Source organism: Metarhizium brunneum, chromosome 6, assembly GCF_013426205.1.
Source record: "Metarhizium brunneum chromosome 6, complete sequence".
In the NCBI taxonomy this organism is placed as follows: domain Eukaryota; kingdom Fungi; phylum Ascomycota; class Sordariomycetes; order Hypocreales; family Clavicipitaceae; genus Metarhizium; species Metarhizium brunneum.
The window spans coordinates 2,434,619-2,458,615 of NC_089427.1; the positions used below are offsets into that span (position 1 = coordinate 2,434,619).

Genomic DNA, 23,997 nt, shown 5'->3' on the forward strand with positions numbered 1-23,997 from the left:
GAAATAAAGAGATAGTCCCGTGGATGAGGACACGGCAATGTGTTGCGAAGCGATGAGCGTTGTTGAGGAGGAGGAGTTTGAGAATGGTGCAAGTGGTAAGGGAGGCACGAGGTTTTCCCCGGAAGCAGCGAAGACCAAATGGATCAGGTCAACGAAGGATTTTGACTTTGATGGGCGCCAGCACCAACCGACCGGACACCAACAAACCCAGCGACCATTGAAGGGCAACGCGCAGCTACCAGCCGGGGCCTGGGTGGTGCTGGCGGTCTGGCGGTCCGGGTCCATTCGAACTCAAGTGCGCAGGTGCGCGCAAGTGCTCTGTGTCCAAGTCTCTGGCGCTGCCAGCACTGTGGAGCAACTGGCCTGGCCTAGTGGGTCTTTGGGCCATGAACATGGAAGCCATCAATTGGACCAGCGCCAGGCAGGCGACGTCGGGTATGCGCCTCAAGCCTCAAGCCCCAAGCCTTCAAATGTTAAGCCTTAAAAGCCTTAAGTCATGGCTGGTCCGCCGCTTAAAGGGTCAAGTCTGGTTTGAACTGGTCTGGCCAGTCCATGTCACTGACCGAACAGCCCCGGCGCGGGCCTGGCCTTGCTTGACGTCGACCAGTTGACGTTACTGTTGCAACGGCCCAGTGCCCAGCCAGCACTCAACATTGAACCAACAGTGAAGAACTACAGTGGGGTGCACCAGTGCTGACACTTGACGCAGCACTCAGCCGTCGAGGGCATGTTTCCAGTGCCCGAAGGAGATGCCGCATACACTTGACCTGACAGGCACTTGTATGCTCAAGTGCACTTGACAGTCTGGTATCATGTCAAATGACGTTCAATGCCAGCGGCGGATCATACGCAACAGTGCAGCCCAATGCTGGTGGTGGCAAGTAAATGACACCAAGTACCAGACGTTATGCCATTGATGTACTTTAGGCAAGTCTGGGGTATGTTTGCGCCTCAACATCACCAGCACATCAGGCAGTCATCAGCGTTGCATTGCACTCCATGTCCGCACCGTGGACGGTTACGTCCCTGCCTTGGCTGGGTCTTATCCCATCCATGGCGTTTCCCAGCCACATTCTGTTGCAATGATCTGTGCTCCCTCCCAATCGTGTGCAATCAGTGGGGTGCTTCCAGGCCGACTGGGTTATTTTTGCTGCCCAAGTTCTTGATGAATCCCTGTCCTTGTGTCGCCCCTTCTGTGTGCAAGACGACTTCAGGGAGAAAGAAAAAGGGATTGATAAACATGTATTCTCCGCCGGCCAGGTCCTTGCGCAAGCACGGCAAGGTGCTCGTCTTCGGAGCTCACCTGGGGGTGCTTTTGCCGACAATGGAAGCGCGCGCCATCACTCATCCAAGTCCTTTGTTCCATAGCCGCGCATAGAACGTGGTCAAGTATTCTTTTCTCCGCCATGGTAAGTTACATGGCGATCTCGTCACTATTTTGGGCTTGGATTGGGGCTCCTGCGCCGTTTTGCGCAGCCAGCCATTGTCAGTCTTGTCGACCACATCAGCAACCTCGGCAGCTCCGACACATGGAACTGACGAAACAATCAAGATCTGACCGGACTCGAGATATCGGGACGTTGCCATCCATCCCGAACCGCTGGTCAGCAATCTCTACGTACGTCTATCAACTAGATACAAGTACATATCGAGTAAACGACGTCGCTATCACACGTGCGGGTTTGCCATTTTTTCATGGAGCAGTGCCACGCTTACGTCGGAGTACGGAAACTTCAGTCTTCACTCGTCGCTTTGCATCTCCGATCGCACACTTCAGCAACCCAGCCTGGACCTGGTACGTGTCAGCATTCGGCTGTCCCTGCAGCAGGATGAAGCAATGTCAGGGACGCTCTTCGTACAGATATTCCGTAGCTCGCTTTGTTTTCAAATCCCGAGGCCAAAAACTTGGCTCCGAGGCACAGACACTCACTGCCCGCCCCACACTAGCTCCCCTCCTTCAATTCTCTTTGGACAATGACGGACAATGAGATCTCTGATCTCATCACGTGATGCTGCTTTGAGACTCGACGTTGACCACCGTGATGTCGAAGGTCTTGGCTGGGCCGATCCAAGGCAAACGTCACCACCCCCAGTAGTCCAACGGCAAGGTTACCATTGCCAGTGCATCTTTGTCATGAGTCCGCCATAGGCAGAGCCAGCTCCCTCTGCGACCCTCTACCATGCTCTCAACAAAATCTACCCAAGCGCTGCGGAACCTCTTCGCTGGCTATCACGAGCCTGCTGGGTTATCGAAACAGCAGTCTCAAAAGCTTTTGGATGGCCTCAAGGCATCCTTTCGACAGCAACTTGACCGTGAATATGGCCGAATAGGTTCCGAGCGCGCCGCGGCCTTGGCCAGAGTCGCAGATCCTGACCAACTTATTCGACATTCGGCCGCAACCCGACATCTAAAGTCCATTCTCTCCAATCCACTCTTTAGCTACAGCAAGCAAGTTAGCTCCCACTCATCAGCCGAGACGTTGCCCGTGTCCAAGCGAGATCCCATGGATGTATTCGACCATGCCGTGGCCAAAGGAATGATGACACTCACAGCCGCTACAGGATGCATGGTGGCCAAGCGACAGTTACTCTCCGCATCCAACTCCCCCCACGATGTTTCTTCATCACAAACAGCACTACGAGTTGTTCGGTGGCTCAAATCATCCGGTGCTGAGGCGAATCTGAGATTCCTCGATAACCAGCCTTTTACTCGAGCGTTGACGCCGTTGCTCATTGCAGAAGGTTTAGAAAGCGTTGCGTGGGAATGGATAACCCGAATAGTCAACGACACTGGCCTCTCTTGGGAGAAGGATGTACGAATCAGTCGCGCCGCATTCATGCTGGTCCAGATTGCTCGCACGAAGAGCCAACCACAACACGGAAGCCTGGACGCAGCTATCACAACCGTATTGGATGCCGAACAGCTTTACCACAACAGCCCTCTCCTGCCTCGACTCCTCGTCTCCCCTTGGCGATCGGTATCCTGGCTATCTACCGTCGAGTCATACAGCCGAGGGGCCGCGTCAGAGAAATTATTTGACGCGCACATGGCCACGGCCGAGTTGCTCCCTCGACGATTTGAGATTGAAAAGGCACATCTCCACCTCTATCACCCCACGCATCCAGACCACGCGCCAGCCCTGCGTCTGTTCAACGACAAGGAAAAGTTCCGCAAGTTAGTGGCAAAGCTGAACCCTGACAAGTTCAAATGGAGCAGCATCAAAGGCATGGCTATGCTGCCGTGGATTGCCTTTCTGGGCCACGACACAGTCAATCATTTAACACAGTCGGGAAGGATTCGAGAAGCAGACAGCGTGACGGAGATTTTGCGGTCGGAATTGGCGAGTCTATCGATTGATTCGTTGAGCCCAACTTGAGTGGCTCCTTGACATGGATGACTCTTACTCTCCCAACATGACATTCCCCTAGCCCCAGACGGGCTTTAAACAGCTACACAACTTCGCGTATGCTATCCATGCGCGCCGGTAGCATGCCGGGTATTCACCATATACCCGGCTTCTATGCCGCATCCACAGCGTCCATCACATGCCCAAGCTGTGAAGAAGGAAAGGCCAGTCCGGCTGAATGCGAGCTCGGGGTGGAATGCACAATCTCGTATATTAGCAAAATATATGCCAGATATCTGGAGTATTCAAACGCTCCAATATACCCAAATTCATGGTCAATCTAGCTCTTACATAATGTTCATAAACACACTGTTTCTCTTAATCAGACTCACTTCCCTCCGAGTCCGAAAACCCTTGGAACTCATCCTCATCATCTGACTCGCCCAATGCAGGACCAGCAGCAATCTCTCCATTGCCGTCCTCCCCCTCAGCCTCCCTCTCATCTTCATCGTCAAGATCTTCTATCTCAAAGACGCCCGAGATATCCCACCTATCGCCCTTGGCCTTCCTGCTCACATACTTGACAAACTTGAGGGCGCCACTGTCCCGCAGCACAATAGTCAACTCATTCCATGACGCAGGCTGGAAGAAGAGGATATTGTCGTCGTCCCCGAAGGTGTTGTATACGGCGGCATCTTCGTCCTCGTCCTCGTCGCCGGCCATGTAGATTTCCACGCCGCCGACCTGGTCGTCCTCCCCATCCTGTTTGGACGGTAGCTCTTGCTCGGCTTTGGCCTTGGCCTTGGCTTTGCCTTTGCCTTTGACCTGGAGCTCCTTCTTCTTCTCCTGTTTGTCATCGTCTCCCCAACCGTCCGTTGGCGTCATGCCCAGGCCGAGCTCGAGCCGGGCCTTGCCTTCATGTCCTGTGGCGAGGGTGTAATCGGCGCCGCGGCGGAAGCGGCGTGCAACAAGGTCGTGGCTTTGGACGGTGCACTTTGTGGCGATTTGAAGCCAGTGGCGGAATTGCCTGCTGGGCAGGAGTATGTCGAGGAGCTCGGTGATGGGGGATTCCTCCTGCGATGTGCGCAGCTGGTCTGGTTCGCTGGGTCGCTGGTACAGATAGCGGTGCTTGTGCGGGGGCCGGGACACCTTCCAGGGCGAGGACTTCTCGATGGCTTTGCTGTCCTGCGGGAGAGTCTGCTTCTCCTGCTCTTGAATATAGTCCTTTAATCGCTGGGCAAACTTCTTGGACAGGATGTTTGACAGCGTGATGCTAGAGTTGTACTCAAAGTGCTCCGAGACCTGCTCGAGCGTCTGGGGCATCAGGTATGTCGGCGCAATGTACTTGAGCAGGAACTCCAAATCGTCCTCTTCAAAATCGTCCTGGCTGGACGTGGGGTTATCAATCTTGACGGGCTTGGCTTGGGGCGCGTCGTACTGCGCCGGGTTGCCCTGGAGCTGCATCAAGCTGCTGTTCTTGGCGTTCTTTTCCTCCTCGCCCTCGATGTAGCCCTCCTCTCCAACCTGAGGGATATGGAACCAGCCGCTGATGGCCATGCGAACTCGCCCACTGTCCTCGTCTAGCTGCTCCTTGGTTGCGGCGTGGTACACCTCCTCCACATCGTGGAAGCTCTCCCCCGGCTGGACAGCAAAGAAGCTGAGCTGGTTCCAGGCCGGGGGGATCACCTTGACAACGTCGGGCAGCGGCGTCTTGGCCACCTGGCCGTCTTTGTTCGTCATCTCCTCTACGGGGAACAGGCGCAGAGCACCGCCCCATTCCGGCTGCCACGGCTTGTCGGGATCGGTCAGGTACAGGATATAGCTGACTCTGCGACTGCCAATGACATCATCGTGGCAGAGGAGAAAGCAGCCCGGTGTGTACACGTTGATTGCCATGTCAGTCTTCCTTCCACTCAGCGGACCGCAGCCAGTGATGCCGGAAACATAGTCTCTGAACGTCTCGGAGTAAATCGCGTCTCGGAGGGCCAGCAAAGACGGCAGCTTGGCCAACGACTCGTCGTCAAGGCCATCCAAGTTGGCCAAGTCTCCAGACTGGTGAATCTTGTAAATGTCGGTCTCCTTGAGAGTGAATTGCACGTTTTCGCGGACCTCCGCTCGCACAGAGCGCAGCAGCTTGTCGTCGACCAGCTCGTGGATCACGGCGTGCTTGTAGGGTGAAGAGGTGGCATATTCACGAGTGTACGAGTCCAACACAGACTTGTCGAATAAGCCGCTTCGGAACCGCTTCTGTGCCTCCCCGGCCGAGAGAGCTGTTCAAGTCCGAATAACGAGGTCAGTTCTTTGTCCGGTACTTGCGACAGGTTGCCTCGGTGGCGGTGTGGTGGTGGTGGTGTCGGGGGAGCGCAAAAACGTACAGTGTTTGGATTTTTTGCTGCTGGCTTGCTTGCCACCGGCCTGGCCTTCTGCCTTTCTCTTCATTGCGAATATGTGCGATGCCGATTGAACGCCCGAAACAATTGTATAAGAACAAAAAAAGACCAAGGTAAACTTTGGTATGGCAGGGTAAAAAAAAAAAAAAAAAAACGCTCACAACCAGGCAAGGACAGGCGAGTGTGAAGTGCTTCTTGTCTCCAAAAGCTTTTGAGCCGCCGAGGTGGGCCAACGCCGTCAGAACCCAGAAATTTTTCCGGGCCGTGGCACCACCTCACTGTCGGCGTCCCACTACATGTACGGAGTACGTCAATGTTGAAATACACCGTCACCGACTGGATCAGTTCATGGATGGATGAAAAGGTGCGCTTGGCGAGCCTGGCGCCGTTTTCCCGCTGCGAGCACAGTCGGTTGAAGGCCAATCGTCAGCACACAGACATCAGACGTGCAATCATTTCCACCGACGCTCAGGACATCGGCCAATTGTATGTACTATACCATTCATTGCATCTCGTCGAGGCGCTTAAATACTTTGTAACCGCCTGGCGGCGACAGACGCTTGGCAGACCTCTGACTAGTAAATAGTCGCCGCTACTATTAATATGTACTTGCCCCCTAAGCCCGCTGCCGTGACCTGCATCAACAGTGAAGTGCCTAATGCAATGCATGTTAGCGCCGGGGGGACATTGGCTCATGTGGTTTCATCTGCCAAAGATGTGTTGCACGCAGGTGGTCTTGGATTTTCAAAATGCGACTTGTGTACCTGGCCGTGGCTAGTAGATGATACATATCCTCGTTACTGAAACGAAATGAGCAGTAGACCCTCGGTTTGCGTTTTCGATTATTTATACCAAGTATCGTTCCATCGTCTATTCGTGTATATATATAAATAACTTCACCCAATGGCAGCCCATCACGGCACACTCATAGTCTACCAGCCCTCGAATCTACCGATTTTCGTAGTAAAGAAATAACCTCAGACGGGTCCTTTGCGCCAAACACGGCACTACCAGCAACAATGACATTGGCCCCAGCATCGGCGGCCTGGTCGATAGTCCCTGGCCCCAAGCCACCATCAACCTCGATGTTCAACTCGGGGTACTTGGCCCGCAACGCCTGCACCTTGGGGAGCTCGCTCGCCATGAACTTCTGGCCGCCGAATCCAGGGTAGACCGTCATGACAAGAACCATCTGTCTAGTCAGCAAAAACAACAGCCGCCAGGGGAAATATGCGCTTACGTCAGGCTTCTCCTCGGGATCGGCAGTCTCCAAGATATCCCACAGCACATCAACAGACGTGTCTGGCTTGATGGCAATGCCCGCAAGCATTCCGTTGGCGTGGATATACCGAATGAGCTCTTTGGGGCTGGTCTTCTTGTCCGACGTCTGCTCGGGGCTCTCGGCTGCCGTCGAGAATGCCGCTTCATAGTGGAAGCAATACAGGTCACAACCGGCGTTTTTAAACTCCTTGACCCATTTCTTGGGCTACAGGACAAGCAAGAAATCCGTCAGCCATGGCTCAACTTCAGTAATTGGAGTCTGCGCCCTCCACAAACCGGCGCTCGGCCCCGTTTCCCATCCCGGCAAGGTATATTTACCTCTGCAATCATCATGTGGCAGTCAAAGGTGCCTCTGCCATGGCCTTCGGTGGGCTTGTCAACATGTTTTCTGATCTTGGCAACGACGGGAGCTCCAAATGTAATGTTCGGAACAAAGTGGCCATCCCTAGAGCTGCATTAAGACATTGCAAACGGCAGTTGGGTAACATTGGATGAACAAACATGATATCGACGTGGAGCCAGTCGGCACCTTGTTCCATAGTACGAGCGCATTCCTCGCCCAGCTGAGCAAAGTCAGCAGACAGAATTGAAGGCGCAATGATTGCCGGCGGGGTCATGGTGTCTTTTTTTAGAGGGAGAGGGGGGGGAGGAGGAGGAGGAGGAGGAGGAAGAAGAGGTCGGGCCCTACGAATTGGAGGGCGAAAAGGAAGAATTGGGTGGAAGAGTCGGGATGCCAAAGAAAAGAAGCTCTCTAGTCGTGCCTGATGCCAGTGGGGTCAGCAGAGCGGGCAGTACAATGGCGGGGTGTCCGGGTGAGAGATCGGGTGAGAGACGGGGTGGCCCTGGTTCTACGGTTCTATGGAGTACTGTGCCCCGTACTCGATACCACTTCAGCAAATCTAGGCGCGTACAAAAGGTAATCAGCTGCGCCGCTACGGGCAAGCAGTTCGGGGCAGGCTCCTGTTTTCAGGGGACGTACTCTATGTACAATAAGCCAATTTGGAGGGCTGCTGGGCATGCTTTTCGCCGTTGTAAGCAAAAGCCAAGTCCAGAGAGAAGTCAATGGGATTGAGTTTGGCAAGGGCAACACAGGGATGCAAGGTTGAAGACAATAGCACGGTTTGGGAAGCCGGTATATGGAACAAGTTAAGTCGGGTTGCCAGAGTACAGGAAGCATTATTATATACATCAGCGCTCGTACACAAACAAAACAAGTTGAGCTTCCGCCGTCGTCGCCGTCACAATCACCACTGGTTCTGCACATTTTATACACAGTCAGCAGCCTAGTTCGCGTCCTACCTACTTACTTGGTATCTACCTAGGTACCCGGGTTAACTATGGGCCATCTGTTGCTTAGAGAGCGGCAACGATGGCCAAAGCAGCACCGAGAAGGCCGCCTGGGTTGCCAAAAGCAGGAGCGGCAGCACCAGTGTGAGTCGAAGTGGCAGCAGTTGTGGCAGCAGTTGCACTGCCAGAGGGGGCGCTCGTATTCTGTTGCGAGCCACTGGCAGTAGGGCTAGAGCTTCCGGTCTGAGTTGCGGTAGAATCTGAGGCTGAGGCAGAGCCAGAGGAGCAGACGAGCTGCTTGGGAGTGTCGACGCCGCTGGCGGCACACAGGCCGGTAGCCACTTTGATGGTCTTGTCAATATCGGCCTGGTCGCAGACCTTTTCCAGGCAGCACGAGATGCCCTGAATGAACTCCTTGTTTTGGCAGATGCATACAATGTCGGCCGGCTTGCAGCCTGCAATATTCGTTCCGGTGACGTAGGACGTGACGCATGATTGCTGTAACCAATGAGCCGTTAGCAACCGGGGCAAATAGCAAATTGTGCAGACCGGGGACGTTCAAGATAGCTTGAGATTGTGTTGGGGGTACAAGAGGTGGTCGTACGGCGCATGAGGGGATTTCGCCGAGCTGCTGTGCGGCTGCGAAGCTGACAGCAACTGCCAAGGTGACGAATGAGGATCGCATCGTGGGTATAATTACTAGAGAGCACGCTAGAGATAGAGTCTTAGGTGTTTGAACAAGATGGCGGCGACGGGGCCGGATGTTGGCGGGAGCAAGGGATGCAGAATCAAAAAGTTTTGGGAGGCCAAAGTGCGACGAGGTGACGGAGACGAGATGCGCCAGATCGAGGAGGAAGGGAGATCGGACCTGCTTGGCAGCCACATGCACCTGCACCAATAGACTTTATGTGCCTAAGTACTTAAGGAGGGAGGGAGTAGGGACTATGAAAGAGTCTGGTCTGGTGCAGAGGAAGACATGGGTCACTCAAGTAGCTTTTCAACGAACTTGGCCGCGCCATTGACATTGATGTCGAGTCTGGTGTACGGAGCAACCGCCCACCGCCCACCGCCCACTGCCCACTGCCCACCATAGGGGGAGGGTCCTCGAGCACTAGCACCGAATTAATTCAAACCATGTCCAAAGTTACTTGTAACAAATGCCAACGAGAGGCTCCATGTCTGAATGGGCCGCTGCCGCTACCCCAGAAACCAACCTCGGCAGAGCATCTGCCTCGTTTTAGATGCATACGGGCTGAGCCCATCAACTAATTACACCTACCTAGGTACCTACCTAGGTACTTAACCTACTTAAGTACCTAAGTAGGTAGGTACTTGGTCAAAATGACCGGCCAGGAGGTGGCGTGGCCCATGCAACTAATCATGCCATGTAAATACATGTCGAGTACTTCGTACTCAAGTACATTGTGCACATGTTTCAACGCCAAGGCCGTAAATGAGGCTGGTTGTCGACGGTCGTATTAGTCGTCTGGTTGTTTTGGCCAGTCATTACGTCATGTCGCGTTGATGCGAATCGGCAACTGCACCTGGGAAGGGTCGCACGGGTCCTGCCCAATAGATACCAGTAACGGCAAATAGTATCGTCATACAACGAAGCAAGTACTCCGTAGTATTATAGTATCTACTGTCGGATGACTGTGCTTGCACCGAGACGCACCCGCCGGCTCCAGTTGCACCAATATAGACGTTTCATCCAGCCGACAAGGCGTTATTGCACTTGCAGCTGTGTATTATCAGCTCTCGGGCTGATACGAGCCTCCGCATCGCCCTTGTATTCCCTTCAACAAAACCATGTCTGCTCTTCTCACACTTTCTTTCCCTGTCTAAGTAAATCAGATACTTTGGGCGGCAAAACAAGTGCACTCCTATCGTTTCGTCTGTAAAAGTCTGCTAACGAGATGGCAGTTTTTTCCGGCATGTCCTCGTGGATGAAGTGGCCGGCTTCTGGGAATACTTGCAGCGCATATTTGCCTAGCCATTGTGATTAGCACGTATTGACTTGCCGCTATACAGAAAGCAGAGGGAGGAGATTACTGCCGTGCGTGCTTACCTTGCATTTGTCCAATCGTCAATTCTGTATCCAAGCGGTCGGTCCCCGCTAACAATAAGAGTTTTCCCCCCCTCGCGCCCAGGAACTTCTTGCTCAATCCCACAAACCAGTCTTCCCAGAACGGCTGGGTAGCGGCCAGGTTGGTTCTCCATCGCCATGGCCGAGAGGCTGTCGCCGATTCTTCTTGTCTCAAAAGCGCAGGAACCGACGTTCTGGCCGACACGGAGCTTCGTATCGTACGTGACCGTATGTGCCAGTCAATTGCCGTCTCAATGCTTGCAAATCCACTCGGCCTAGTAGAGAGATAAGTCTGCATGCTCTGCAAGGCATCCATGGCTGAGCCCTCTACCACATCAAGAACAGCATATCCGAGTAGGGATGTGCCCAACTTGCCTGTAAAGGCCAGGTCTGTCACAACCGCGCCTCCCAGGGAGTGGCCAACCAGCATAATCGAAGGCATCTGGTGCCATCCCATTTGCTCCTTTGTGGAGTGAATCATAAAAAACAGGTCTGCGGACAATGTGGCTAGACGGAGGTCCAACTCTGTACCATCTGGCGATATCGTCGATCCATGACCTCGGCAGTCAATGGCGAGGATTCCGGCTGAAGGAAGCCGCTTCCGAATCTCGGAACTCACAACGGCAAACGAAAGAGCTGATGAGCCGGCTCCATGATGCATGACAAACAGGGGGCCATTGTCTACCGGAGATGTTAGATAGGCGTGAAAAATGACCCCTTGAGTATCGCCGGATTGCATATAAAGCTGCCGCTCAAAGTATGTCGTCCAGGGTATTGGTTCAAGAGTCCTTCCTGTAGCAACACTAGTCTCGGTCAGCAAGGCAAGGGTTGGCGCGAAAGGATAAAATAAACAGAGCCGGGGGGGAGGGAAAAAGAAAAGACGAAGAATGAAAAGGATAAATCATACCCCTGGGGACGAGCGAATAGTCGTTGACTCGGTGTGGGAATAATGGTGCCAGTCGATGACATTGACGAAGCCGAAGAGGAATCATCATCCGTATGTTCTGGTAGCTCCGGTACCTGGTCCCCCGCCTGGTCTTCCTGCTTCAGCTCCTCCTCCTCCTCCAGTTCCATAAAGGGTTCCGGTACAAGTCCGAGCTTTGATTTAGCCCATGCTCGCCTCAGGTCGCTCATGGCGGATCGTCTCTGGTGGCTTTCTCTGTCGTTCTAGCCGCGGTGACTGGGGAGATATAGTCGACATGTATTGTACAAGGTGTCTATAGTTCCACTGCGAATGCCTCTCAGGGAAGAGGAAGTGGGAATCTAGTACCCCAACACGCTGCTTGGTGGCTTCAATTCGCCCTACAAACTTGTCCAGTCCGTTCTCATACCCTTATCATGTGGTAGATATATCGTGATGATGCGGACTTTCTTCGGGTGGGGTTTCTTGATACTGTGCATGAACTCCCCAGCTCCGTGCGTCAACACGGTGCGGGAAAAATCTCCACTTACGAGAGAGGTGGCCATCTCGCTACCCTACAACACGCGTAATGTAACTACTACACTTCAGAACTGAGCGCTCACTTCAATCTGAGGATTCTGTATTCGGCCCATCGTCATACGCCCCGGCAGCAGCCCAAGCTGAAAAATATGTTGGCTCCAGAGTGTTGACCATGGTTCGGCCGTTACGGGCCAGTCAAGAGGCGTCTATCCCTTTTCCAAGAGAGAGAAGCCACTTGGCCTCCGTGTCGCCGCATCCGTTGGTAGTGCTCTCAAGGTTAATTGGTATGTCTTTTTCGAGCTGTTATGGAGTATTGTGCCGACATAGGGATCCTGACTCCTGAGCCTCGAATCACCCACCCCTGATCACAGATGAAGCTCACCTCCAAGACAAGCGCTGCCCGTGTTCCCGAGATGGCAATATGGTCTCCCAATTAGACACAGTTTTAGGGGTAATATCTTATTACACTTGTTCCTGCAACCAAACCCCAGCACATGCCCAACACAAGTGTGGATTGGATTCAAATGCCAGGGACAAAGAGGAGCCAATGGGCGAGTTGATTCGATACAAGCTGAGTCTATTCCACGGCAGATGCCATGACAATACATACATATGCTGTGCCTTTCCCGCGTTGGTGGCTGCAAGGAAGGCCCAAGTTGACGCGACCTCCAGTGGCAGCACTAACCAGATCCGCGTGCTGGTATTGTTGGACTTCATCGTTATATGATCACCGGATCAAACAACCATGCACGACTTCACCTGTATCACTCGACGTGCGTTGCTGAACGAGAATACTACTGCACCACTGTCTTGTTCCAGCCCCAGGGCGCTGGCACCTCTGTTTCCCCCTTTCTTGTCAGGCGAGAATTAATGCAGCCCAATATCTGACGACCGGGATGAGATCGTGATATAATTTCTTTTTAAACAGGTCCCGCAGGAAGGACTTTGCGTACAATGTCTTGAACAAATGATGGCTGTATGTACTCTGTACTCGGTACAATACGTTGACGTGACCATGTGTGCTCATCAATGCCAGATAAGGGTTAGAAATGTTTCCATGCAGATCTATGCACGGGGCGAGCTCTGTACAGATGTTTTACATCTGGGCATAAGTGAGACAATTTGGGATACCCAAACCACGCCTTTTGAGAGCGTCCGCTTGTGGCGGGAGTTTCGTCCAACCAGTGCGTCATTCCTAATAGACATTCACAAACAGACAGTAAAAGGTGTAGAGCATAATTATGCACACAACAATGTGAGTCGGCAACGTGCCATATTTTTGTGTCAACGTGACGGAATGGCAAATGTCTGTCGATGGGACTGTACTTGGGACAGCAGAAGCTGGCCAAAGTCTTGTCGCGTACGGAGTATTTCCATGCCAGAGGCAGGCCATGGCCATGGCATGTTGTACAATATTGAGGCCCCCATATTGGTTCTCGTTGACGGTGTATTCGTACCACGTATTGAACGAGTTCAGTGGTCTGTGATAGATGGCAGTGAGAATTTGGCTACCAATGAGACGACGTTTTTCTTCTTTTTACATCGACCGTGTTGGCGGGGGGCGCTGTGAGACACCAACCGACATGAGCAATGACCTCCTTGTGGCACTTTCAAGATGGTAACCCCGGCCAGTCAGGTTAAGAGCCCAAGTTCTCTGCGGCTGAGTGCAGATTCACAGCCAGCCTGTCGGATCAGTCAACTGCATCTGATAGGAGGTGACGCCGGCGCCGAAATGCTCCGACGGGGATGCCATTTTCTGGAGGCAGATCCAGAAAGCTATGTTGCGTGGTACCAAACTCATACTACCCCAAACACAGGAATGAAAGCGAGGCATTTCCTGAGGATCTAGATTCTTGCACACAGGCCGAACAAAGCTGCGATAATGTGGCCCATAGGGGACACGCCAATGCTGCCAAGACCGGTCGGTACAGAGATACCGGTAGTGACGAATTATTGGTGTATAGTCGCACTCCGTTGATATTGTGGAATAGTAAATTTAGCCTGAATTAAAAAAGGAAAACAAAAAAAAGGGCTAGCTGTAATATGGAGCAGCATGCTTGCATATTTTGCTTGAATACTTCGTCCTCTGACAAAGTACTCTCCACACCACGCACACTCAGATCGGGGGTGGCGCTGGCCTTGCCAGGGTTCGAAGTGTCGTCTTAGAAGCAATAGGACATTATGTTTCTCAGGAAGCTGACATAGCCAGTAGTACTATCCTCTGTAGGACTCCGCAATGCCATCAGCGGTAGCAAGGAAACAGGATGGTTGGTTGACCTAGCAGTGCAATCTGTGGGTTGCTGACAAGACCAAGCAGGTGAATTGTATGTATGTATATGCACATACTCGGTACGTATGTACACAAGTATTCATAGTACCTGGAGTCTTGACAGGACGCCCAATCCAATGCGCTTCACAGCCATGACCATCGTCGTCAGGACATTGGGGCGGAGTCTCTCCAGAGTGGATCGTATGCATGTCGCCAGAAATGGTCTTGATATTGACGATTCTAATTAGCGTGGGACTGTCCAGGAGACATCGTCTGGTCCCAGTGAAGCCGACTGATAAAACGGGTATTTCGAATGATGAAGTCAGTCTTCCCCATCACCCCCTCCTATGGAGAAATGTGCATTGTTGCTAGCTGGGGAACCATTGCCATCGACGCAATGCGCCGCCTCCCGTTGTGGCACCGCACATACTGGTAGGCAGGATGGAGCACTTACACATGCACTCCTGATAGAACGGTCCGTTCGATACTACGGCGAGGCGAAAATGGTTTGCATCGGCCTTGTTCTCCGCCTTTCTACCTTCTTCTTACCGCTGTGTTGGGAGGCGCGGAAATCCTTTGCAATCATGCGAGCCTTGAGACGCTGTGCAGGCGCAGTGCTGGCAGGGATCCGCAGTATTCATTTCATATGTCGAGCATTTCGCAGAGGAGACGTTGCAATGAGTTCCAAGCTGGAGGGATTTGCAGTGGCATATTCTTGAGTCGGCAAAGCCACTAACTCCTACTCAGTCGACCTGGCATTGCTCACTTGGGACAGCCGCGGTGCTACTTCATGGCGGTTTGTCAGTCCGGGGGGGACAACCAACGGATCCTGGGCGCGACAACTTCGCGGTGATAGCTCCTAACATTGACATGGTACTCCGTACACCGTAGAAGACCAGACATTTGGAACGGTCCTGCTGTGTTCCTACTGTCAAGGACCAAGAGGTCTGTTAAACTTGGTGGCATAACCGGCAGACACTACTGGCACCGGTGATCAGATACCGTGGCCGTCGGCTGTTTCTCGAGAACAATCCAGGCAGCCACTGGCAGAATCGGCATATGCACTCCGGGACTAGAATCACACTGGCCGACATGGCTGGCTAGTCTGCGCGTCGAGGCATAAGGAAGGGTATAATACATACATATGGATTGCTGAGGCAAGGCAGCTTCGGCTTCGGAGAATAAAATCAGCATCCTAGTTGGCGTTGCCAGACCCCATTTCCCACGCTGAACATGGACAGTAGGAGCAAGGGGAGAAAGGTAGCGGCGCCACATTTGTGTGGACTTCTCCATCCTCGCCTTGAATAAACCGTCGAGTGACATTTCGACCTAGAAAGGCCAAGTGCATCATGTATAGGCACAATGATGTTTCTCTGGCATCATACATAGACCATGTCGAGCACGTACAATGCTACGCCGTAACCGTCGTGTCCTTTGTCAAAGAGCAAGGTGGGCATATAATGAACCCTTGATATGAATAAGACCTCAAGTTGCTGGTTCAAGTGGACACCCATAAGGAATCCGACAAGGTTTGGCATACTCGAGTTATGCAACTCGCTTGCCTGGTTGGATCCATCCTCGGAGATGCGTCCACATACATGAAAGGCTGCATTTTGGGGGTCGTTGGGGTGGATCGACCGGTGTGAGCGTTTTTTTCTGCAACATTGGAACCCACGGGCATCGCGTACCCTGCACGGGGTAAGGCAATGGCAGGCGAGACAAACGAGGCCGACGAGGCAATGGTTGTTCTCTCAGCTGGGCAAGGTCCTGTCATGACGGCGCTGGTTGACTTGCCGGAACAGGACCGGACAGCTGGCACAGCTAAACAGCCAGAGCGATGTGTGTATGTATGTACATGTGTATGTAGTATGTATGTGTGTGTGTGTGTATGGTGTGTGCATGTGTGTGTGTATGTATGTATGTATGTGTGTATGTATGTACGGAGTGCATGCTACATGCATACACACAGTCTGTTTAAACATTTTGTGGAGGTGCGCTGCTGTTCTTCAAGATCCACAGAGTCTCGAGGACCTGTCAAGTGTCGGAGGTCTCTTTCGTCCCATGCAGCGGTCGGCGGCATCGAAGCTTGACAAGCCGTTAAATCGAAGGAGCGGGCATAAGGCACCCGATCGCCTTAGCTGCCTTCCAGGGCGTTTGGCATTTTGACGTTTGGCACAATCGGCCTCCTCCTCGGCCGTGGCCACTGTACTTGCGTAGACTCCGTAGCATCTGCCAGTGTCCAGAGAAACTCGACCCTTGCAAGCGGCGACCAAATCATACGAATCGACGAGTAAGAATGCTTGTAGCTGATGGCCGTGGCTTCAGGCAACTGATGTGTTTGGCTCCGTAGGTTGGTGCAAGCTAGCAAAAGAGCCCTTCACAAAGTTCCTAGCAGCACCTCCTCTGTGCCGAGACCTCTCTGCTGGCATTATGGTTATATGGGTTGTATAGATATGGAGAACTATAACAGATAGGAGGAGGAGGAGGAGAAGGAGGAAGAAGAAGAAAAGGAAGAAGGGTGATGACGAAGAGGAAATGGCGTGCAGAGTGCAGAGCACATACATACAGAGCTCGACCGGGCCTTTTTGGAGAAACAAAGTCGAAGGTGTTTTTGGATGGGCCCAGGTTTGGGTTTGGTGGGCTCAGCGTCCAAATCGACTGGTGAGTATTTTTTCTTTCCCCTCTCCACCTTCATGGCAACTCTGACCAGATTTCGCAAACACAACCACGCCGACGTTAGCGTTAGCGCAGTGCGGATGCCTCCCCCGGTTCTCCCGAACGCCTAGGGGACTTGGCTTTTCCTTTCTTCTCTCACAGGGCAGTATGAGACCAGATGACATCTGCGGCTAGATGGGACCTGGTTGATGTGTCGTGCACCTCTGGTGTGGCTCCTGGGACGCCCCCGGCAGCTGTGCCAATCGAAGCTCAAGCACGAAGTACGGAGTATGATTCGGTCAATACTACCAGTACTCCGTACTCCGTACCAGTACTCTACAATCCTGTGGCCTGCCCTGCCTCCCTGCCTGTCAGATCTCGGCCGAGGGGCGAGGAGTTGCTGGATGGTGATCCGACGTATTATTATGGCAAGCAGGCCCGCATTTGCTTCTCCAACTATCGCAAGAGCCTCGACGCTCTCATCCCAAAGGATGCTGTCGGCTTGCCTAGTCCAACTTATGCTGGTACGGATGCAGCTCAGCTTCCGGCGTCATGTTAGGCGCGAGATGGCAATATGTTGGGATTGCACGTAGCTAATTGTACCTCCAGATCGAATGTGGTGGACGGCGGAGTACTTGGGCGAATGGAAACAGAGGCCTCGACTCTAGATTTGCGACGAGACCATCAACACGTTGCGGTACTTCTCGTACAATAGTTTGCTGCAATCGTTCTCGATGGCCCTCTTTCAGACGCCGCCATTTGTCGAAGCAACCTGCGGGTTTGACTGAAGCATCAGAGCAATTCGCTTGTCTCAGCCTTGCGAAAAGACCCCTAAACGCTTGGGACGTGTTTGGAACGCTAGCCAGCAGCTACAGAGTGCATTCCATGCTTTCCCCTCCCGCTGAAGCGAAGCGTCTTGAATTAGCTACCAACAGGAACTCTTTGGATAATATCTGCGTACAGAATACGTATGTATGTGTCGACGAGCGTAGATCTCGGTCAGGCCATGATCTCGCAGGAATGCCCCAAAGGTCCACTCTACACGTTTGACACATCGGCGAGCTTGGAATATGACGGCGGTAGGTTCAACGAGCAAAATGAAATTTAGATTGTCCAGTCGGTACTTTTCGCCATCTCACTGCAAGCGACAGACGAGCTATTGCAAACCTACCTGCCACTATGGGCAACAATCGAGCACCGCCCCATTCTTGCTCTGTCCTGCTTGTCTCCAGACCAGAGCTGCCTTGTGTGGCAACCCTCCATGACATGCAACTGGTGTTGGCCAAGCCTTTCAGTGCTACCCTAAGCAGGGTTAGTCCTCTGGGACCTCGGTGACCCGTTCAACGGCGCTAAGAAGCTAGTACTTGCATGCCGCAAATTAAGACCTGGCCCGAAGACTCAGGTACTGCTGGCCTAGAAACGCGTACCTGGGGGAACTGGGGGAAGGGCCGTTTGTGCCGGGCCAAAGAGGCGAGAACTCACGCCGGAGATGCCCTGGCTCGACTGCGGATCTTCTCTTAAACAGATAACAGACATGAGTCTGTCGATAGCAGCAGCAATATGATTGTTTGCGCAGTACGGTGGTTCGGGACAAAGATCGTCGACAAATCTGTGATGAAGCCATAAAAAGCCCGGCCCGGTGTGGATCATCGACTACTCCCAAGGCGGCTAGGTAGTGATTAAAACGATGCGAGAGATGGCGAGGCCACAGGGTGCTTCCGAGGCGCCGTCGTTAGATGCCGCCAGGATCCATCCAATTGGCAAGCCTTTGACATGGACTCCTGTTTGATCTTGAACAAGACGGCAAGCAGCTTTTCAATCACTCGATTCGCCCGACGCACGGCCTTCAAGCATCTGTTGGGGAAGAGGTGGAACGAGCACAACTTCTGCACCTCTTCACTCATCCCTACATGAATATCACTGCCTGTGACCAAAGTGCGGACAGGTGGTGCCTGTCTCCTACGGGACCTAGAGGCAGTCCCAGTCGGCAAACTGATGGTACTACTACTGTTTAATAACATATGTACGAGAGACGTATCGGGCTATATCGAAGGCTACAGCCGCGGCAACGGTGCAGATTGCGCCGATGTGCCGCTGCCAGATGCAACAGTTCGTTTTGTCGAGCTTGTCGCCGTCGTTCGTCTCCAGCCCCCAACTGTATTCCAGTCCTTTTCTGGCTAGTGGAGGGCTTGTACTTTGTGTTGGCACCGTCTCCCCACTAACCTGAGAGTCAGGGGGGGTGAGGGACTCGCGATGACATGAGAGATTGGCCACCGAGAGACGAGGCATGGAGTCAGTGTGTCAAAAGTTTCTGGGAAACGTTTTCGCAGGCAGCGTGGTACCATCCCTGCCCAGCGTTGCTCGTGCTCGTGCTCGTGCTCGGTACTCATGCTTATGATCATGATCACGGTCATGCAACCAGCTCACGCCCGCCTCGTACTATTACAACATCAATCGCCACGAACGACGACGGAGTACGGAGTGCGCTTAATCTGGATAGAGCGATGCTTCTAACAGGGGTCCGCAACTGCTCATCGGAAGTACCTCAACGGTCCCCACCAAGATACGCCAGGTATTCCTAGGATAGAAGTGAGATATACGGAAGTTCCATGTCTAATGGCAGCTCTGATTGTCAAAATGTGGACGCAGAATGGACCTGCATACCGAACGCAAGATTTAGAAAGACTAGACGCACTAGTCACACTGATTCGGGCTGATTCTTACCGCCGGTCACTTGGCAGGGAACCTCGCAACATGTATTTCATTCCCGGGGGGCCATTTGTTGCTTCATATTAAAAATATCTCTCGCCCCCGCCCAGCAGAGTTCCATCAGAGAGTCAATACTTGCCGCCACTCGCAAGCCTAGTAGACCTGACCAAAGTGAGCTGAGGCACCGACGAGTGAGCAACCAAGCAAGCAACTTATTCACCTGTGACCAGCCTGCGACCCTGTCCTTCATTTTCCCTTTCACTCGCAAATATTGGCCAGCCCATGTACTGGCTCTTGTTTACCCAGGACTATCGCTGATCCGAATTGACTGCCAAGTCTCTACCTTCCCATGGTCCCCCCTTGACAGGGCAAGTCTTCCTAGCACTGATGGAATAGAGAGTGTTCTAGTAGAGAAACTTGGCTGGGAGTGACTGGCTACAGTCTGAGGATTTCGTTTCCACCCTGGTAATCCACGCCACGCCTTCGAAGTCCACAGGTGAGGAAAAGAAACAAAGTCAGCGGACGCTTAATAAGAGACATCCCGCCAATCTTTCTCCTCTGGGCTAGACACCATCAATCCGCCTTCCCTTCTGTCACCCATCAGAAATTTTGGAGCTTGATGCTCCAATAGCTGCATACAACCCTCTCGGCTCGTCCAGGCGTGGTATAAAGGCGACCCGGCAACGCGGAAATAAAAAGAGAAAAGGAAGAAGAGGAAGACGAAACTGTTCTCTTTCAGTCCCTTGTTGTTGTGGGCTGTTCCAAATTCGTGGCAGGTATACGCAATACACTCCCTCCGTTGTACCACAAGCCCTTGGCACCCTTTCTAGACAGCCACACAGCAGACATCCAAACCAGGAACGACTCATTCGGGACGTCCCGGACCTAATTTCATAGGAGCTGGGACTAGTTTTCAACGACTCTTTTACAATCCTTGAATCGTCTGTTTACGGTCGATTGCCTTTACTGCCTTCATAGTTCACCTTTCAGCATAGCGCCAGTCTTCGGCTACGTGCGATTCGGCTTCGAGTATCAAAGAAAGTCATCAATTGTCAACTTGTTTTTTTCCCCCAAGATTTAGGCCGCCTTTCAGAGGATTACAGTTCCGGGCCTGATACAGACAAGTAACCTAGGCGAAATCTCCAGTGTTACAGATCGATTCGACCATCTCAACCACGCTGATTGTGTGGACTCTAATATCCATCGCGAAATCTTTCATGGTTGTTATTGAATCGTGGTGATAGATTACTGTGTATTGATTTTGTAGGGGGTCTGGGCCGTCGACGCTGTTACGGAAGAACCAAACTCTGGATGCTGAATAATGGCCTATGACCTGACGCAATCCTCAGAAGATCAAGTGGGTGCTTGCTCCTTTCCGCTGAATTCTGACCTAGATAGCGGCTTACTTATATCGCAGACTTTGTCACCTCCAAGGGAAAATCAGAAATCAAACATGGGATCACCAGAGAGACCCAGAAGTCCCAGTGCGGTGCTGAAAAGATCCTTTAGCACTCCAGATACGGCACGATTACAGAAACAGGCAGCGGAGGACTCTCAAGGTCAGCAATCGTCTGCCGGTGAGAAGAAACGCAACAAGCTTGGTTATCATAGGACATCTATTGCCTGCAGTATGTCTGATTCCTTGATGGGCTCTGTGCTTCCTCCTGTGCTAATATGGAGTTTGAAGGTCATTGTCGACGAAGAAAAATTCGATGTATTGCGTCGCCAGATGTCCCTAACCGCTGCGTCAACTGCATTCGGTTGAAAAAGGAATGCAGCTTTTACCCTGTTGATCAGCAGCCGGGGACGGACACACGACCCAAGGCGCCGCCGCGGCAAGCGGGTGGCCCAAATGCATCATCTGCATCATCATCTCCTGCTGTTGGCACCGGAAGCCCGGCAGGGACGCCATCATGTATGATGGGAAGTGGCGTCACCTTGTCAGGTTCCCAAGGAGCGACCGCCGACTACTTCTCGTCAGATGCTAGTGGTAAGTGCCCAACTGTTCGTAGAGGATTTCTCACTAATGCGCTTTCTTATGCAGTCTCGCCCAATGGCATGCCTGCCGGCAATCAGTACACTTTTGCAAATCAGCCGACTTCAGGTTGGGTATCAACGGATATGAACTCGGCCAGCGTTTCGAAACCCGAAGACATGGCAATGCCATGGCATGCGTATCCAACAGAGTCGCCCATCAGTGGCCAGTTTTCTCCCTACACGCAGACGTCCTCTGCTTCGATCACTTGGACATCTGGAACCTCAGAGGCTGGGTCGCACGACGACATGGCTTGGGGGGAGTTTCCAACGCCAATGAGGTCGCTATCGTACAGTGGTGAGAGCGGCGGGAGCCATTCGCAAGCCCCCTTCATCCAAATGACTCAAGCACAAGCATACGAACGTCGGCAATCGAATTTTTCCGATGCATATCCGCCCTTTCCAACAACCATGGCCGGAGGCAACCCAATGACCGCCGTCAGCACCCCAACTCAGATGCTACCCGGGGCACCGTTTGTATCTGGTGTAAATCCATGGCAGTCGCAGCAACTTCTCGCAGCTCAAGGCTCAACTCCGGATTGGCAATATGCCACAACAGATGGAAATCAAGCAATGTTGATGGAGGATCAACGAATGGCACCAGGGGTCACACAAGCTCCATCCGGTGTATATTACTCCACCTAGGTTTGATTTGATGGAGTCGACTATGGACTTAAGAGCTACCAAAATGACCTGAAATTAGTGGAATACCTGATTCAATACGGATTCCATGCTCTGCCAGTCATTACCGCGCATCCTGCACACGTTGTTCACAACAGCTGTTTGGGCACATGTGAGCCGACCAATGCAGCCGGTTGCGACAAGATTTTACCCATCAGTCCACAATAAAGGAGATTCAGAGATGAGAAGAACGGTTGAAGACTGGTTGGTCCTTGGGCTGAAATATTGAATCGTTTCCGTCAAGAATCATGTGACGCCTACCAACCGGTCGATCGAAGCTTGCAGCGCTGTGGCGAACTTATTGCACCGTGAATGCATCATGTATGTTCTGGAGAAGGGGGGTTATATGTTTTACGCTTAAGGAACTTTGGAACGAAAAAAAAGTATCTGGTAACAAAAGCAAGAACGATCCAAAGGACAATTTCGCAGGCGAGACTGATAGAATGTGCATTTGGCCTGGACGAGGAGGGATCTAGGCCGGTTGATAATGGCCATCTACTGCTTCATTATTCACGTTTGAACGGCCTCCGAAGTACATATTACATTTCAGGGGAACAAGGAACTAGTCTTTAGAAGTGCTTCGAGTAGAATCATTTGAACGGCGTTGGGTGACTATTCAAAGGATACATGCATATACAATAGTCGCTTGGGGAAAATATACATTGTACCGACAGTTTGCATCTTTCTTTAGACAAAACCTCGACCTCTTCATCCCGAGGCCTCGCACAAATTGAATCGCATTCTTCTCGAAATGAACAACCTTGACTTCAGCGCCAACAAAGCCGAGAGCGAATATCATTATGAAACCAAACGCCAGGTCAACACGAAGAGGGTGATGTATGCCCCTAAACTCAACGCCGTCATGAGCAAAACCGTATCACCACTCGTCTTAAACTTTCTTCGAATGGTACCATCAAAAGACTCAGCAGTGAAGAATTGCCTGTTCCCTTGATACCGTCGATACGCGGCTACAAGCAACACCGCCACGCCATACGCAGCAAATAGAGCACCGATGGCATAAAACTCCTCGGTGAAAATCTTGATGATGACCAGAGCAAAAGAAAATTGCCCCAGGGCAGTGCGCATATAAGCACCTTCAAAGGTGCGCTGTGCTGCGCGAACCTCGACAAGCCTGTGTGTGATTTGAGGATCCCTCAGTCAGTGGTTCGCGGTTCTCTGTCACGGCAGCAGGCCCCCGGGGCGGGATCGCGACTCACTCCTGAGAAGTCAGGACCACGGATCGCGCCCTGTGAAGGCGGAGGTGGAGGTGTTCTTCGGGATGTGGCTGCATGGGGTCGCGGGCAATCAGCCTCAAGATCTGTGACAACATTGGTCCTGCTTACCAGGCCACACTTACATGGAACATGGTTGTGTTGTGCCTGACCTGAGGCTATGCCCGTTCCTGCATGCCTCGTTCTGCGATGAGTTGGCTGGGCAGGGGCGTATATACCATGTGTCGTGGCCGAGGTGCCACAGCAGATTCCAGCGCTGGGCGATGTATCGCGGTCCGGATGGTATAAACAGGTGTCGTTGGCAAATGTCGCCAGCCTATTCCTGGTAGTGCGAGGTTGGCGCAGAGGTTACGTTATGGCGTGAGGAGATGGGTGGCCAATCTAGGCTTAGCGCGTCGCTTTCCAGCCCAGACTGCTATCACCCAAACGTCGTCTGGGTCGTTGACATTCACCACGAGGCCTACTGGCCTCCCGGTGTCTGGTATTTCGGGAGCAAAGGGACGGGAATTCTGGCATTGAGATGGAATCTAGCCGTCCATTCTTATGGGATTCGAGTCCAAGTTTACAAAAATCGGTACCAGTTCA

The 23,997-nt window shown here is 52.5% G+C and overlaps 7 protein-coding genes across 7 annotated transcripts; 2 read left to right on the plus strand and 5 right to left on the minus strand.

Moving 5' to 3' along the window:
- Positions 1–2,180: 2,180 nt before the first annotated feature.
- On the plus strand, positions 2,181–3,377 carry G6M90_00g100830 (uncharacterized protein; the record flags this gene model as incomplete). The annotated part of the gene is made up of 1 exon (XM_014690779.1): positions 2,181–3,377. One exon carries the CDS (start codon positions 2,181–2,183, stop codon positions 3,375–3,377), a length of 1,197 nt encoding a protein of 398 aa, XP_014546265.1.
- Positions 3,378–3,725: 348 nt separating this feature from the next.
- On the minus strand, positions 3,726–5,786 carry ofd1 (Prolyl 3,4-dihydroxylase ofd1; the record flags this gene model as incomplete). Its single annotated transcript, XM_014690778.1, has 2 exons — positions 3,726–5,617; positions 5,723–5,786. The coding sequence occupies 2 exons, from the start codon at positions 5,784–5,786 to the stop codon at positions 3,726–3,728; spliced, it is 1,956 nt and encodes a 651-aa protein (XP_014546264.1).
- Positions 5,787–6,662: 876 nt separating this feature from the next.
- RPE1 (Ribulose-phosphate 3-epimerase) lies at positions 6,663–7,635 on the minus strand (the record flags this gene model as incomplete). The annotated part of the gene is made up of 4 exons (XM_014690777.1): positions 6,663–6,929; positions 6,978–7,223; positions 7,337–7,463; positions 7,520–7,635. The coding sequence occupies 4 exons, from the start codon at positions 7,633–7,635 to the stop codon at positions 6,663–6,665; spliced, it is 756 nt and encodes a 251-aa protein (XP_014546263.1).
- A 736-nt stretch (positions 7,636–8,371) lies between these two features.
- On the minus strand, positions 8,372–8,990 carry G6M90_00g100860 (uncharacterized protein; the record flags this gene model as incomplete). The annotated part of the gene is made up of 2 exons (XM_014690776.1): positions 8,372–8,803; positions 8,910–8,990. The coding sequence occupies 2 exons, from the start codon at positions 8,988–8,990 to the stop codon at positions 8,372–8,374; spliced, it is 513 nt and encodes a 170-aa protein (XP_014546262.1).
- Positions 8,991–10,127: 1,137 nt separating this feature from the next.
- Positions 10,128–11,525, minus strand: PPE1 (Protein phosphatase methylesterase 1; the record flags this gene model as incomplete). The annotated part of the gene is made up of 3 exons (XM_014690775.1): positions 10,128–10,294; positions 10,374–11,194; positions 11,299–11,525. 3 exons carry the CDS (start codon positions 11,523–11,525, stop codon positions 10,128–10,130), a joined length of 1,215 nt encoding a protein of 404 aa, XP_014546261.1.
- A 9,261-nt stretch (positions 11,526–20,786) lies between these two features.
- On the plus strand, positions 20,787–22,144 carry G6M90_00g100880 (uncharacterized protein; the record flags this gene model as incomplete). The annotated part of the gene is made up of 4 exons (XM_014690774.2): positions 20,787–20,822; positions 20,883–21,093; positions 21,153–21,455; positions 21,510–22,144. 4 exons carry the CDS (start codon positions 20,787–20,789, stop codon positions 22,142–22,144), a joined length of 1,185 nt encoding a protein of 394 aa, XP_014546260.2.
- Positions 22,145–22,978: 834 nt separating this feature from the next.
- G6M90_00g100890 (uncharacterized protein) lies at positions 22,979–23,546 on the minus strand (the record flags this gene model as incomplete). Its single annotated transcript, XM_014690773.2, has 3 exons — positions 22,979–23,312; positions 23,398–23,465; positions 23,538–23,546. The coding sequence occupies 3 exons, from the start codon at positions 23,544–23,546 to the stop codon at positions 22,979–22,981; spliced, it is 411 nt and encodes a 136-aa protein (XP_014546259.2).
- Positions 23,547–23,997: the final 451 nt, after the last annotated feature.